This window comes from Panulirus ornatus, chromosome 46 (assembly GCF_036320965.1).
Source record: "Panulirus ornatus isolate Po-2019 chromosome 46, ASM3632096v1, whole genome shotgun sequence".
In the NCBI taxonomy this organism is placed as follows: Eukaryota; Metazoa; Arthropoda; class Malacostraca; order Decapoda; family Palinuridae; genus Panulirus; species Panulirus ornatus.
This window is the reverse complement of record NC_092269.1, coordinates 41,587,721-41,605,374: the sequence shown is the minus strand read 5'-3', so window position 1 is coordinate 41,605,374 and position 17,654 is coordinate 41,587,721. Positions and strand designations below refer to the sequence as shown.

General features: G+C 41.3%; 1 protein-coding gene across 1 annotated transcript in view; it reads left to right on the top strand.

The window, feature by feature from the left end:
• The window catches only part of LOC139763305 (lysoplasmalogenase TMEM86A-like), a 60,938-nt gene that overhangs the window by 25,438 nt on the left and 17,846 nt on the right, over positions 1-17,654 (top strand). Inside the window, exon 2 of the mRNA XM_071689318.1 lies at positions 11,667-11,836. Coding sequence (XP_071545419.1) covers positions 11,667-11,836 — 170 coding nt within the window. The remainder of the gene's footprint in view (positions 1-11,666; positions 11,837-17,654) is intronic.

Here is a 17,654-nt window from a genome sequence, read left to right as displayed (position 1 = left end):
ACCCTTTCATTACTTGCTCGATCAAACCACCTCGCACCACATATTGTCCTCAAACATCTCATTTCCAGCACATCCACCCTCCTCCGCACAACTCTAGCTATAGCCCACGCCTCGCAACCATATAACATTGCTGGAACCACTATTTCTTCAAACATATCCATATATATTTTTATTATACTTTGTCGCTGTCTCCCGCGCTAGCTAGGCAGCGCAAGGAAACAGGCGAAAGAATGGCCCAACCGACCCACATACACATGTATACACACACGCACATATTCATACCTATACATTTTAACGTGTACATACATATACATACACAGACATACACATATATACACATGTACATATTCATACTTGCCGCTTTCATCCATTCCCGTCGCCTCTCTCTCTCTCTCTCTCTCTCTCTCTCTCTCTCTCTCTCTCTCTCTCTCTCTCTCTCTATATATATATATATATATATATATATATATATATATATATATATATATATAGTATACTTCTGCATCAGGTAGTTCAACTTTTATTTCAAAATGGTGCCACCATTTACGGTTCTTTGAAAGGCCATGTCGTCAACCTAAAGAGGTGAACTTTGTAGTTTGATTACAGGTTATATTCCATTTTGAATCAGAAGTGACAGAGAGAAACGTGTTAACCGTCTCGTCAGTGTGAGCTCTGACATCATACTGATGCTAGTGGGCTGTCAGACCCAGGGGGTGGAAGGAAGAAGCCACCAATTTGGAAATTACCTAGCTGGTCATGAGCATGAAAATTCCACACCAGGGTGTACGGTCCCGCACACCATCATCTGACTCCACCGTTGCTTCCCGTTGAATTAATTGCATTTATAACCCTTGAGGATTGATAACAAATTGTTAATTATACGACGAGAGATTTAGGGAAATGTTAAATCCCGCTTAGCTCATAACATTCCTAACACACACGTCAACATCACCATGGCAACGCGCTCAACCACCTTCAAGGGAGAAGAAATAGCCGCGTTTGATGTTGAAGCTCCGTTGTATCTTCCAGGCTGACTCGAGACTCGGCCACTTTGTGGAAAACCTTTATTTAAAGGGTGATGATGGATACGAAATGTCAAAGATGAAAACAGTTAAAAGGGAGTGTAGCAGTGCGCCCGTTTTAAGGTCAACTAACATGCAGGACGAGAAAAGTTTTTGGTATGTTTCCGAGTTATAGCAATTAATTATTTTTGTATTGTTCGCAGACCACGTTGTTTGTTTGTGTCATCACGGATCTGCGTCTTAAACATAACTGTTATGTCGAGTATAGTCGGTATTGCGCCGTTACCAGCGCCCAAGGCCAACATATAATGTGTATATCTTTACCTGTTCATCCGTTTGAGCCTGAGGGTACGCCCCTGGGGCACAACGGTACGAGTTTTGAACGTGACCTTTGAGGGTCGGGTCAAGGGTTAGGGTAGCATACCAAGGGTTCGTAAGTAGCGTGGTGCCTAATGGTGTTCAAGGGCATGAATCTGTTGGCATTGAATGTTATTTCGCATTACCTACTCCGTTCACCATCCCTGAGACAAGTTCAAAGGTTTTAAGGGAAGCAAAAACTGTTTTGGCCAGAGGATCGGGTGTGTTGTGTCGTCATAAGGCTATACTACTATCGGCTGGCAGCCTTCATAATGTAGCGCTCGACCTTGTGATACTGAGTCCAGCTGACCTCTGCCACGAGGAGCACAGTGAAGGCGTCAGTGGCTCCCTTACGTAATGGAAGGAACGCTACACTTGTGCATTGTCATAATTTTCTCTGTACTTTTAATCGTTGTTAGGCGCTTAGCCTTCTTATGTGTTGATAGTATAGTGCTTGGCCGATGAGAAATTGCATTGAAGTGTATATATATATATATATATATATATATATATATATATATATATATATATATATATATATATATATGTATATATATATTTTTTTTTTTTTTTTTTGCTTTGTCGCTGTCTCCCGCGTTTGCGAGGTAGCGCAAGGAAACAGACGAAAGAAATGGCCCAACCCCCCCCCCCCCCCATACACATGTATATACATACACGTCCACACACGCAAATATACATACCTACACAGCTTTCCATGGTTTACCCCAGACGCTTCACATGCCCTGATTCAATCCACTGACAGCACGTCAACCCCGGTATACCACATCGATCCAATTCACTCTATTCCTTGCCCTCCTTTCACCCTCCTGCATGTTCAGGCCCCGATCACACAAAATCTTTTTCACTCCATCTTTCCACCTCCAATTTGGTCTCCCACTTCTCGTTCCCTCCACCTCCGACACATATATCCTCTTGGTCAATCTTTCCTCACTCATTCTCTCCATGTGCTTTGTCGCTGTCGCAAACGCGGGGGACAGCGACAAAAGAAAAAAAAAAAAAAAAAATATATATATATATATATATATATATATATATATATATATATATATATATATATATATATAAGGGGAGGGAGCGGGGGGCTGGAAATCCTCCCCTCTCGTTTTTTTTTTTTTTAAATTTCCAAAAGAAGGAACAGAGTGGGGCCAGGTAAGGATATTCCAAAAAAGGCCCAGTCCTCTGTTCTTAACGCTACCTCGCTAACGCGGGAAATGGCGGATAGTTTAAAAGAAAGAAAGATATATATGTATGTATGTATGTATTATTTTTTTATTTTTTTACTATTCGCCATCTCCCGCGTTGGCGAGGTAGCGTTAAGAACAGAGGACTGAGTCTTTGAGGGAAATCCTCACTTGGCCCCCTTCTCTGTTCCTCCTGTTGGAAAATTATAAACGAGAGGGGAGGATTTCCAGCCCCCCGCTCCCTCCCCGTTTAGTCGCCTGTCCCTATATATATATATATATATATATATATATATATATATATATATATATATATATATATATATATTATTCTTTGGTCGTTTTATATTTTTTGAACGTTGTTTTTTATGAGTAGTTTGTGACTTGTTTATAATGTCAGTTAGCATCCTGCCCTTCGAAGACTCAGTATGACAACGTTCCTACTAGGGTAAGTCTCAAGCATCAGTGGCTGTGAGTGCTTGAGGACGGGGATGAATACATGGTTTGCCAGATTCTTTTAAATGTTCTGTTGGTTGGGTGAAGGAGGGGGAAATGTTTGCTACATTTTGAGGGTGAGATGTTAAGGATGTTGGAGTGTGTAGTAGGAAAGGATGTTTTGCTCTAGGGTTCGAGTTGTAGACTGTCCATAGAAAGTATAGTAAGGAATATTTCTCTCTCTCTCTCTCTCTCTCTCTCTCTCTCTCTCTCTCTCTCTCTCTCTCTCTCTCTCTCTCTCTCTCTCACTCACTTTCAAGCGTCAGTTCAGGTCATGGGGGCAAATCGTCTTGCTCAAGGGTCGCACTGTCGCGCACTGACTCACAAGTCAAGTCTGCTAAGCTTACTCAGAGCTCTTACCGTCGTGTTCAAGGGGTTTAGACGTTCAGCGCCAGAGCTGGTTTGTTGTCGTTGTCTGGGTTGACATGATTGAAGTTACATTCCAGTATTTATGTTTATATTTGAAATTTTATTGTACCCCAGAAGTGCAGGAAAAGATTACGAAGAAATATTGTACGGAAAGTTGGAATTACTATTAATGAACGAAGTGATGTGAAGATACGAGAAAAAAGCAAGTGAGCAAATAGAATTCAGAACATTGGGTAAAAGTAATTGACTGCTGTGTAGGCAACACTGAGGCACGCATAGCAACTCAGACTCTCTCGTAGCTTAGCAACGCGAGCTGCACCGCCATTTTACGGATCGTAGTAAAGGGCAAGTATATATAATAAAAGACATCACCATGTAACTGCGTCTGGTGAAGAGCGTTGATTACCGTAAAACCAACGTTGTTTTGGACTGAAGCAAACAAAGACGTTTTATGATGTGTCGAATTCTATTGTGAACCCCATAAGCAAGTATGATGGTCTAGCATTTGACCTTACCTAATAAGGTGGTTATGCTTAAGGGATTGAGAAACATAAGTGCGTATAATAGAAAATTCAGATGAATATTATCGTCAACAGCGCCATCATTGAGGAAGGATACAGCTGCTGATAATGTTCCATTATCCTAAAAAGCACCAGTTTTGTAGCAGTTTTCGAACATGCTACGTTTTTCAAGGGTCATTAAAATGCAGTTCCAATATTACAGACATCTGATACGACAGAATCATTTTAAAGAACCGTAAAAACGTAGCTTCAAAGTCTTGTAAAAGTTTCAGACACTGTAAAAGATCTTAACATAAAACAGGTTTCATATAAAACAAGCTTTTCTTACCGTTTAACAGAAGAACGCAGAAGCCGTTTAAACAAGACTTCACTTTAAAACGCAGCTTGCTAGTATACAACACCTGCGTAGACTTTCTCGCCGAAAATTACGGAACCAGTTTGATATTGTTAACATCGGGTTTTCGAGAATGTCTGGGAGAAAGGTATCAGTTATACAAGCCGCACAGCTGTTGCAACATCATGAAACCAAGGTATTGCGAAGTCGAACCACTTTAGCGTTGCTGAACTAATCCTATTATGCATATTTGATCACGACCAATGAGAGGGGGGGGGTCGTTCTGGAGGTCCATAAGGGGGCCCAAGAATTTCCTGGGATCTCAGAAAATGTTTGCACATTTTGTGTAAACTACATAGTTAAAATATTCTCAACGCACATATGAAGTAAACACTATTGAACTGTAATACGTAAGTGAATACAACAGATATTTTGAAAATTTTCTTTATGCACAAGTGAATTAGACTCGTTTCATCTTGCAACTTATCGAAGTAGCCTTTGATCATCCCAGAATAATTCAGGCCTACGCTATAGGATTTAGGCTTGGATAAAGATGAAAGACAGCTGCAGGTGGAGCAAACAGGCAGCAAGTATTCACAGAAACTCATCATAGAAATAATACTCTTTTATTTTATTTATATTTATCATGGAGAGAATATAGGAGCATAAGGCCTCAAATGCAGAAAATCAGCAGAGCGCTCTATTCCAGCCCTAATCTTCCATACCCATTTTGGCCTTACATTTCATGGCACAAAATCGTAGTGGATAAAAACAGGATGACTAATGAAGAAGGAAAGGGGAGCCGAAAGAATCTTTGTACCCCTGACAAAATTTCTCGCACAGAGACCCTGTTCTTGATTTACGTACCACTCTGAGGCTCGCCTGGTGAACTAGATATGACTTTGCTCACCAAAGGGAGACAAGCCTGTCGGAATAGAGATTTGATATTGATTTTTTTTTCTTTATCAGTTTTTGGTTTTGGCTAAATCCTTCACATATTAAGTTTTGATTTGAACGACTAGGATTATCATAGATCAACTGTGAGAATGAGTAAACATGAGATACGTTTATATCATCTTTGTGTTCTTATCAATAGCTGGCACAGAAGTACCACTCGCTGTTATCATTTATGACCTTTGTATTCGTAATGAGCGCGAGAGGTATTGTGAGATGGAGTACAGATAAAGGTGACAGTTGAATTATCGGTGTCAATTGATAGCAATATGAACTGAAGATTAATACCCCGCGTTAGTATTGTCAAGTGTCTAGTGAACCGGGTCATGATTATTCTTCACTGTATTCTGACATTACTGTAGACTGGTCTTGACCTTCTATAGACCAGCTTCTGACTTTGCTGTGAAGTGGATGAAAACATTACTGAACTTTTTTTTTTACCGTTTAGTAGGATCTTTGAATACTTAGAGAACTGTGAGATTAACATTAATTACCACCTAGGACATAAGATTTCGTTAATCCTACAGGTTACTGAAAAGACGATCGTAGGTGATGAATCTTTCAGGAAGTTCCTGAAAACGGGAAGGGTGCCGCAGGGAGGTTGGGCTAGGTGCCTAAGCGTCATCTTCCATACATGATAGTTTAATCTGCTGATCAATATTCCATGGTTCTCTTTGAATATTGGATTTGGTGTTCAGTGTTTAAAGAGCTGCACATTATTTATAACTTCATAGTGCAGAAAACACAGATAAAGAACATTTCCTGTAGTTGGGTAAGCTGTTTCTTTATGTGTTCTGGTAATGTATTTACTTGAACTGATAATTGAATCTCCAGGAGAACATTTCAAAGGGAAAACTTTGTCTCTTTTTGGAAGAAAGATGGTCTTCCTAACGCCGTGATGCAGATAGGTCGTACTGCCGTGCTCCTGAGAGAACGAATTGTAGTGACCCACGGAACGTGTTAACGTCTTGTACCTCACGCTTCGTACACGTTTTTCCTTTCCTGTTGTTTGGTCTTCATTATTTGCACAATTTTTTCTTCCCAGGACCTACTGATGATACACGTCCACACGCACATATACATACCCATACATTTCAACTTATATATATATATATTCCTTTTTTTTCATACTATTAGCCATTTCCCGCGCTAGCGAGGTAGCGTTAAGAACAGAGGACTGTGCCTTTGAGGGAATATCCTCATCTGGCCCCCTTCTCTGTTCCTTCTTTGGGAAAAAAAAAAAAAAAGAGGGGAGGATTTCCAGCCCCCCGCTCCCTTCCCTTTTAGTCGCCTTCTACGACACGCAGGGAATACGTGGGAAGTATTCTTTCTACCCTATCCCCAGGGATATATATATATATATATATATATATATATATATATATATATATATATATATATATATATATATTTTTTTTTTTTACTTTGTCGCTGTCTCCCGCGTTTGCGAGGTAGCGCAAGGAAACAGACGAAAGAAATGGCCCCCCCCCCCATACACATGTATATACATACGTCCACACACGCAAATATACATACCTACACAGCTTTCCATGGTTTACCCCGGACGCTTCACATGCCTTGATTCAATCCACTGACAGCACGTCAACCCCGGTATACCACATCGCTCCAATTCACTCTATTCCTTGCCCTCCTTTCACCCTCCTGCATGTTCAGGCCCCGATCACACAAAATCTTTTTCACTCCATCTTTCCACCTCCAATTTGGTCTCCCTCTTCTCCTCGTTCCCTCCACCTCCGACACATATATCCTCTTGGTCAATCTTTCCTCACTCATTCTCTCCATGTGCCCAAACCACTTCAAAACACCCTCTTCTGCTCTCTCAACCACGCTCTTTTTATTTCCACACATCTCTCTTACCCTTACGTTACTCACTCGATCAAACCACCTCACACCACACATTGTCCTCAAACATCTCATTTCCAGCACATCCATCCTCCTGCGCACAACTCTATCCATAGCCCACGCCTCGCAACCATACAACATTGTTGGAACCACTATTCCTTCAAACATACCCATTTTTGCTTTCCGAGATAATGTTCTCGACTTCCACACATTCTTCAAGGCCCCCAGAATTTTCGCCCCCTCCCCCACCCTATGATCCACTTCCGCTTCCATGGTTCCATCCGCTGCCAGATCCACTCCCAGATATCTAAAACACTTCACTTCATCCAGTTTTTCTCCATTCAAACTCACCTCCCAATTGACTTGACCCTCAACCCTACTGTACCTAATAACCTTGCTCTTATTCACATTTACTCTTAACTTTCTTCTTCCACACACTTTACCAAACTCAGTCACCAGCTTCTGCAGTTTCTCACATGAATCAGCCACCAGCGCTGTATCATCAGCGAACAACAACTGACTCACTTCCCAAGCTCTCTCATCCCCAACAGACTTCATACTTGCCCCTCTTTCCAAAACTCTTGCATTTACCTCCCTAACAACCCCATCCATAAACAAATTTAAACAACCATGGAGACATCACACACCCCTGCCGCAAACCTACATTCACTGAGAACCAATCACTTTCCTCTCTTCCTACACGTTCACATGCCTTACATCCTCGATAAAAACTTTTCACTGCTTCTAACAACTTTCCTCCCACACCATATATTCTTAATACCTTCCACAGAGCATCTCTATCAACTCTATCATATATATATATATATATATATATATATATATATATATATATATATATATATATATATATATAAGTTGAAAAAAAAAGAGCTTGGTTGAGAGAGCAGAAGAGGGTGTTTAGAAATGGTTTGGGCACATGGAGAGAATGAGTTGAGGAAAGATTGACCAAGAGGATATATGTGTCGGAGGTGGAGGGAACGAGGAGAAGTGGGAGACCAAATTGGGGGTGGAGGGATGGAGTGAAAGGGATTTTGAGTGATCGGGGCCTGAACATGCAGGAGGGTGAGGGGCGGGCAAGGAATAGAGTGAATTGGATCGATGTGGTATACCGGGGTCGACGTGCTGTCAGTGGATTGAATCAGGGCATGTGAAGCGTCTGGGGTAAACCATGGAAAGTTGTGTGGGGCCTGGATGGGGAAAGGGAGCTGTGGTTTCGGGCATTATTACATGACAGCTAGAGACTGAGTGTGAACGAATGGGGCCTTTGTTGTCTTTTCCTAGCGCTACCTCGCACACATGAGGGGGAAGGGGGATGTTATTCCATGTGTGGCGAGGTGGCGATGGGAATGAATAAAGGCAGACAGTGTGAATTGTGTGCATGTGTATATATGTATGTGTCTGTGTGTGTATATATATGTGTACATTGAGATGTATGGGTATGTATATTTGCGTGTGTGGACGTGTATGTATATACATGTGTATGGGGGTGGGTTGGGCCATTTCTTTCGTCTGTTTCCATGCGCTACCTCACAAACGCGGGAGACAGTGACAAAGCAAAAAAAAGATATATATACGTATATCTTTTTCTTTTAAACTATTCGCCATTTCCCGCGTCAGCGAGGTAGCGTTAAGAACAGAGGACTGGGCCTTTTTTGGAATATCCTCACCTGGCCCGCTCTGTTCCTTCTTTTGGAAAAATTAAAAAAAAACGAGAGGAGGATTTCCAGCCCCCCGCTCCCTCCCCTTTTAGTCGCCTTCTACGACACGCAGGGAATACGTGGGAAGTATTCTTAATCCCCTATCCCCAGGAATAATATATGTATATATATATATATATATATATATATATATATATATATATATGTATGTATGTATGTATGTATGTACATAATTCATACTTACTGCCTTTATTCATTCTCATTGCCACCCCGCCACACATGAAATGACAACCCACTCCCCCCCGCACGTGCCCGAGGTAGCGCTAGGAAAAGACAACAATGGCCACATTCATTCATTCTCCGTCTCTAGCTGTCATGTATAATGCACCGAAACCACAGCTCCCTTTCCACATCCAGGCCCCACAAAACTTTCCATGGTTTACCCCAGACGCTTCACATGCCCTGATTCAATCCATTAACAGCACGTCGACCCCGGTATACCACATTATTCCAATTCACTCTGTTCCTTGCACTCCTTTCACCCTCTTGCATGTCCAGGCCCCGATCACTCAAAATCTTTTTCACTCCATCCTTCCACCTCCAATTTGGTCTTCCACTTCTCCTCATTCTCTCCTTCTCTGACAAATATATCCTCTTTGTCCGTCTTTCCTCACTCATTCTCTCCATGTGACCAAACCATTTCAAGACACTCTCTTCTGCTCTATCAACCACTCTTTTTATTACCACACATCTCTCTTACCCTTTCATTACTTACTCAATCAAACCACCTCACACCACATATTGTCCTCAATCATCTCATTTCCAGCACATCCACCCTCCTCCACACAACCCTATCCATAGCCCATGCCTCGCAGCCATATAACAATGTTGGAACCACTATTCCTTCAAACTTACCCATTTTTGCCTTCTGAGATAATGTTCTCACCTTCCACACATTTTTTAACACTTCCAGAACTTAATTCACCATAGTATTTCTGTTTAAATGAGACACTTCATTGATCTCACTCACAGTACTAGTGCAGACATTAGAACATTTGTTGTAATATGACAGTGCACATAATATTATATCCTCTTCCACTATTATATCTAGGTCTCTTGCCGCTAATGTTTTTTTACGACAGTATGTCTGCACTCTTATGTACTGAAGTGATGATACTATACAGTAAGTTGGATGGGCTACATACATGGTGAATGTATGTGGTCTTAGAATAATCCATAATGCCTGAAGATGTTGAAAATTTTTCAGTTGGTGTATTAACATGATGTTGACATTCGTAATGACCCTGACACTTGATCGGCTTGAATTTAGTCCAATCAGTCAATCAACTTAAAAACTGGTTCTCCTAATAAAGTTTCTTAAGCTCTCTTTATTTCATTACATATAGGACCATTATGACTTCCCTCGTCCTCTTACTCCATAAGCTATCTTAATTTATCTGAACACACGGTCCAAACAGCACTTTTTACCTCAGTGGTGAATGAAGCATGCGGACTACGCGATTTCTTTTGTATCCCTAAGAAGTATGATTCCGAACTTGTTTCTGTGCTTATTTGTCTGTTTCATGTACCCCTCAATACCAGCACTTTTCTATCCTGTCTCGGACTACCCTTAGGAAGGGAGACTTTTCTAGTGTTTCCAATTATCATTGTATAGCTTTCATTTATAGAACTCTTCTGGTTCCTTTCTTTCTTGTCTTGAGTGTGTTTTTCCCTGATCACTTGCAGGTTTTCTTAAAGACAAGATCTTTTGGTGATCTTTTATGTCATATTTGGTCCTCCTCTGTTAGGGAGATCAGGAAGACTCATGTTTTATTCTTAATATTTCAAAATCTTTCCAAAGGGTGTGGGGTTGATTGTCATAACTTTCAAATGTTTCAGTATTTTGTATTTCTCCTATACTTTATAAGCTTTTTTTGTTCAATTCGACCCATACCTTTTGTATCTTACAGTACTGTTATGGTGTTTGTCAAGGTTCTTTTGAGTTCAGTATATACTCCATCATCTTTTTGAGTTATCTTTTGACCAGTAATCTGCACTTTTCCATTTCCTTGTAACATCAGTCTTGCACATGGAGAATCTTGCCCTACCACAATTACTTCCCATATTTTGGGCATTGACAGCATTTCAGTAGGATAACATTATCAATTTCAGATTCATTGCTTCCAAGTCTATTATTTTTTCTCAAAACTTCTTTGTGGTGTTTTGACTTTCATGGAAACTCCATATCACTGTGGTAGCTAAGTGTGCTTGAAAAAAATGGGGATTCTGGTCAAATATCTAACATACTTCATGGTTCATCCATCTGTGTTTAGAATACTGCTCACACTTACAGGAGCTCTTCCTCATGACAGAGTTCAATCAATAGCAATCAAAGGCTTTATTTATGTTCCCTCTCTTTTCAACTTAAATCTCCTCTACTTGTTTGTTAGTCTTTTCTCTCTTCTGTAATAGATGGTACTCTGGCCTTCGTTTACAAGGATCAGCTGTTTGCATGCCTCTTTCACTGTTAGGGCACACAGCAACTGACAGCCTATTCATACTACATTTGATGTGTAAATGTAGGTAACTGTTTGGAGTTTGCTTCTTTCTCTCCACAGCTAGACAGAACCTCTTTACCTCCTTATATTTCTCTGTTAAGTATGACCTGCATGTGGGTACTTTTGTCAATAACTTTTTTTTTATATTACTTCAAACAACCTTATTTGAACATTTTGCTCTTGGAATACTGTTAGCTTTGCAGGGAAATGCATTGATGATATAGATTATTTCCCACTGCCATTTTGCTGCTTACTTGGAGTGTTTATTTTAGATACGTTGATCTTATCAAATAATTTTATTTTTCATTGCAGTTAAAGAGTGTGGGTCCAAAATTGGTGCCATTCTTCAAGACAGTAGCAATCTACTTTGTTTTATTCATCCCATCAGATCAGCCTTCCATTTTTGCCATGGTGATAAAATGTCTACCAATCCTGTCTCTCATTGCCTTTGTCCTCCTCCATGGCATGAGCCTTGGAGAAGAGTAAGTATACTGTTGGATTTTAGCATTGTTTTAATTTAGCTTCAAAAACATTATACAGTCTACATATTTCACATTCTGTGTTTCATTCATATGACCATGATCATAATATTATAGGTATGTTGGATCTAAGGTTTGGTTCCATCAGTTACTTTCCTGAATTTGTTCAAATAACATAGGATTTTTTTATGGTGATCAAGATAGACACCTTTAAGACTGTAAAAGACAAGTTGAGAGTGAATGAATTAAGATTCCGACCATAGAAAGGTCTATGGGGCCTGGCTGTGGATAGGGAGCAGTGGTTTTGGTGCATTACACATGACAGCTAGAGACGGGTGTGAACAAATATGGCCTTTTTTGTCAGTTTTCCTGGTGCTACTTTGCTGAAGCCGGGGGTGGTGATACTGTTTCCTGTGGGGCTGGGTAGTGCCAGAAATGGATAATGTTCTTGCCTTCCACACATTCTTCAACGCTCCCAGAACCTTATCCCCCCTCACCCACCCAGTGACTCACTTCTGCTTCCATGGTTCCATCTGCTGCTAAGTCCACTCCCAGATATTTGAAACTCTTCACTTCCTCCAGTTTTTCTTCATTCAAACTTACCTCCCAATTTATTTGTCCCTCTACCCTACTGAACCTAATAACCTTGCTCTTATTCACATTTACTCTATTTTCTCCTTTCACACACTTTACCAAACACATTCCCCAACCTCTGCAGTTTCTCACCTGAATCAGCCACCAATGCTGTATCACCTGCAAACAACAATTGATTCACTTCCCAAGCCCTCTCATCCACAACAGACTTCATACTAGCCCCTCTCCAAAACTCTTATATTCACCTCCCTAATCATCCCATCCATAAACAAATTTAACACCCTTGGAGACATCATGCACCCCTGCCACAGACTGACATTCACTGGGAACCAATCACTTTTCTCTCTTCCTACTTGTCCACATGCCTTACATCCTTGATAAAATCTTTACATTGCTCCTAGCAACTTACCTCCCACAGCATTTACTCTTAAAACCTTCCACAAAGCATCATTATCAACCCTATCATATGTCTTCTCCAGATCCATAAATGCCACATACAAATCCATCTGGTTTTCTCAGCACTTCTCATTTTATTTATTTATTTATTTTGCTTTGTCGCTGTCTCCCGCATTTGCGAGGTAGTGCAAGGAAACAGACGAAAGAAATGGCCCAACCCACCCCCATACACAATGTATATACATACACGTCCACACACGCAAATATACATACTTATACATCTCAATGTACACATATATATACACACACAGACACATACAAAAATACACATGCACACAGTTCACACTGTCTGCCTTTATTCATTCCCATCGCCACCTCGCCACACATGGAATATCATCCCCCTCCCCCCTCATGTGTGCGAGGTAGCACTAGGAAAAGACAACAAAGGCCCCATTCGTTCACACTCAGTCTCTAGCTGTCATGCAATAATGCCCGAAACCACAGCTCCCTTTCCACATCCAGGCCCACACAACTTTCCATGCTTTACCCCAGACGCTTCACATGCCTTGATTCAATCCACTGACAGCACGTCAACCACGGTATACCACATCGATCAAATTCACTCTATTCCTTGCCCGCCTTTCACCCTCCTACATGTTCAGGCCCTGATCACACAAAATCTTTTTCACTCCATCTTTCCACCTCCAATTTGGTCTGCCACTTCTCCTCATTCCCTCCACCTCCGACACATATATCCTCTTGGTCAATCTTTCCTCACTCATTCTCTCCATGTGCCCAAACCATTTCAAAACACCCTCTTCTGCTCTCTCAACCACGCTCTTTTTATTTCCACACATCTCTCTTACCCTTACATTACTTACTCGATCAAACCACCTCACACCACACATTGTCCTCAAACATCTCATTTCCAGCACATCCATCCTCCTGCGCACAACTCTATCCATAGTCCACGCCTCGCAACCATACAACATTGTTGGAACCACTATTCCTTCAAACATACCCATTTTTGCTCCCCGAGATAATGTTCTCGACTTCCACACATTCTTCAAGGCTCCCAGAATTTTCGCCCCCTCCCCCACCCTATGATCCACTTCCGCTTCCATGGTTCCATCCGCTGCCAGATCCACTCCCAGATATCTAAAACACTTCACTTCCTCCAGTTTTTCTCCATTCAAACTCACCTCCCAATTGACTTGACCCTCAACCCTACTGTACCTAATAACCTTGCTCTTATTCACATTTACTCTTAACTTTCTTATTTCACACACTTTACCAAACTCAGTCACCAGCTTCTGCAGTTTCTCACATGAATCAGCCACCAGCGCTGTATCATCAGCGAACAGCAACTGACTCACTTCCCAAGCTCTCTCATCCCCAACAGACTTCATCCTTGCTCCTCTTTCCAAAACTCTTGCATTCACCTCCCTGACAACCCCATCCATAAACAAATTAAACAACCATGGAGACATCACACACCCCTGCCGCAAACCTACATTCACTGAGAACCAATATATATATATATATATATATATATATATATATTTTTTTTTTTTTTTTTTTTTTTCATACTATTCGCCATTTCCCGCGATAGCGAGGTAGCGTTAAGAACAGAGGACTGGGCCTTTGAGGGAATATCCTCACCTGGCCCCCTTCTCTGTTCCTTCTTTTGGAAAATTAAAAAAAAACGAGAGGGGAGGATTTCCAGCCCCCCGCTCCCTTCCCTTTTAGTCGCCTTCTACGACACGCAGGGAATACGTGGGAAGTATTCTTTCTCCCCTATCCCCAGGGATAATATATATATATATATATATATATATATATATATATATATATATATATTTTTTTTTTTTTTTTTCTTTTTTTTTTTTTGCTTTGTCGCTGTCTCCCGCGTTTGCGAGGTAGCGCAAGGAAACAGACGAAAGAAATGGCCCAACCCCACCCCCTATACACATGTATATACATACGTCCACACACGCAAATATACATACCTACACAGCTTTCCATGGTTTACCCCAGACGCTTCATATGCCTTGATTCAATCCACTGACAGCACGTCAACCCCGGTATACCACATCGCTCCAATTCACTCTATTCCTTGCCCTCCTTTCACCCTCCTGCATGTTCAGGCCCCGATCACACAAAATCTTTTTCACTCCATCTTTCCACCTCCAATTTGGTCTCCCTCTTCTCCTCGTTCCCTCCACCTCCGACACATATATCCTCCTGGTCAATCTTTCCTCACTCATTCTCTCCATGTGCCCAAACCATTTCAAAACACCCTCTTCTGCTCTCTCAACCACGCTCTTTTTATTTCCACACATCTCTCTTACCCTTACGTTACTTACTCGATCAAACCACCTCACACCACACATTGTCCTCAAACATCTCATTTCCAGCACATCCATCCTCCTGCGCACAACTCTATCCATAGCCCACGCCTCACAACCATACAACATTGTTGGAACCACTATTCCCTCAAACATACCCATTTTTGCTTTCCGAGATAGTGTTCTCGACTTCCACACATTCTTCAAGGCTCCCAGAATTTTCGCCCCCTCCCCCACCCTATGATCCACTTCCACTTCCATGGTTCCATCCGCTGCCAGATCCACTCCCAGATATCTAAAACACTTCACTTCCTCCAGTTTTTCTCCATTCAAACTCACCTCCCAATTGACTTGACCCTCAACACTACTGTACCTAATAACCTAATATATATATATATATATATATATATATATATATATATATATATATATATATATATATATATATATATGAGAAGACAGCAAGGTAGCGCAAGGAAACAGGCGAAAGAATGGCCCAACCCACCCACCTACACATGTATATACATACACGTCCACACACGCAAATATACACACCTATGCATCTCAATGTATACATATATATACACACACAGACATATACATATATACACATGTACATAATTCATACTGTCTGCCTTTATTTATTCCCATCGCCACCTCGCCACATATGGAATAACAACCCCCTCCCCCTTTATGTGTGCGAGGTAGCGCTAGGAAAAGACAACAAAGGCCCCATTCATTCACACTCAGTCTCTAGCTGTCATGTAATAATGCATCGAAACCACAGCTCCCTTTCCACATCCAGGCCCCACACAACTTTCCATAGTCTACCCCAGACGCTTCACATGCCGTGGTTCAATCCATTGACAGCACATCGACCCCGGTATACCACATCGTTCCAATTCACTCTGTTCCTTGCACGCCTTTCACCCTCCTGCATATTCAGGCCCCGATCACTCAAAATCTTTTTCACTCCATCTTTCCACCTCCAGTTTGGTCTCCCACTTCTCCTCGTTCCCTCCACCTCTGACACATATATCCTCTTGGTCAATCTTTCCTCACTCATTCTCTCCATGTGACCAAACCATTTCAAAACACCCTCTTCTGCTCTCTCAACCACACTCTTTTTATTTCCACACATCTCTTTTACCCTTACATTACTTACTCGATCAAACCACCTCACACCACATATTGTCCTCAAACATCTCATTTCCTGCACATCCACCCTCCTCTGCACAACTCTATCCATAGCCCACGCCTCGCAACCATACAACATTGTTGGAACCACTATTCCTTCAAACATACCCATTTTTGCTTTCCGAGATAATGTTCTCGACTTCCAAACATTCTTCAGGGCTCCCAGGAATAGAGTGAATTGGAACGATGTGGTATGCCGGGGCCGATGTGCTGTCAGTGGATTGAACCAGGGCATGTGAAGTGTCTGGGGTAAACCATGGAAAGTTCTGTGGGGCCTGGATGTGGAAAGGGAACTGTAGTTTCGGTGCATTATTACATGACAGCTAGAGACTGAGTGTGAACGAATGGGGCCTTTGTTGTCTTTCCCTAGCGCTGCCTTGCACACATGAGGGGGGAGGGGGTTGTTATTACATGTGTGGTGGGGTGGTGATGGGAATGAATAAAGGCAGACAGTATGAATTATGTACATGTGTATATATGTATATGTCTGTGTGTGTATATATCTGTATACGTTGAGATGTATAGGTATGTATATTTGTGTGTGTGGATGTGTATGTATATACATGTGTATGTGGGTGGGTTGGGCCATTCTTTCGTCTGTTTCCTTGCGCTACCTCACTAACGCGGGAGACAGCGACATAACAAAATAATAATAATAATAGTAATACAGTATATCAGAATGCTACAGGAAGCGGGATTAGTTCTCTCATATAAGGTTTACCATATGTCCTATGATACCTTAATGAATGTTTCACACCTTTGGTGTTGGTATACTTACAAAGTACTGCTACTCAGAATATGTGAATGTTGTCACATCTTTTTCTTGTATGTCATAGGCTTCAGTCATAGACAGAGGTCCTTATCAAAGCCAAGTCTTGAATGAAAGAAATGGGCAAAAGATAATGGAGAAAAAAGAATGGAGAACATAGATTTTGGGGGAACTGGAATGCTTGCCTTCTAAAGTGACAGATTGTAAGTAGGTTTTATCATATGCAGCATATTAATTTTTCTCCCTTTCTTATTTTACTTTTCTTTACATAGGAAGTCTAAGACTGCCCTTTGAAATGAGAGCTTTATTCTTACTTGCATCTCCCCTCAGTAGCAGCTTCCTTCATGCATCAGAATGACTTACCATTCCACCCAACCTCTTTTCATTATCAGCAATCAGAGAGGCATCAGTTGCACACTAGATCTGTGGTAACTTCTACCGTTTTCATCATGATTTGAGTGTATTTCACTGTCAACTTTCTCACTCCAATTTCACATATTGATTCATCAGGTAAAAG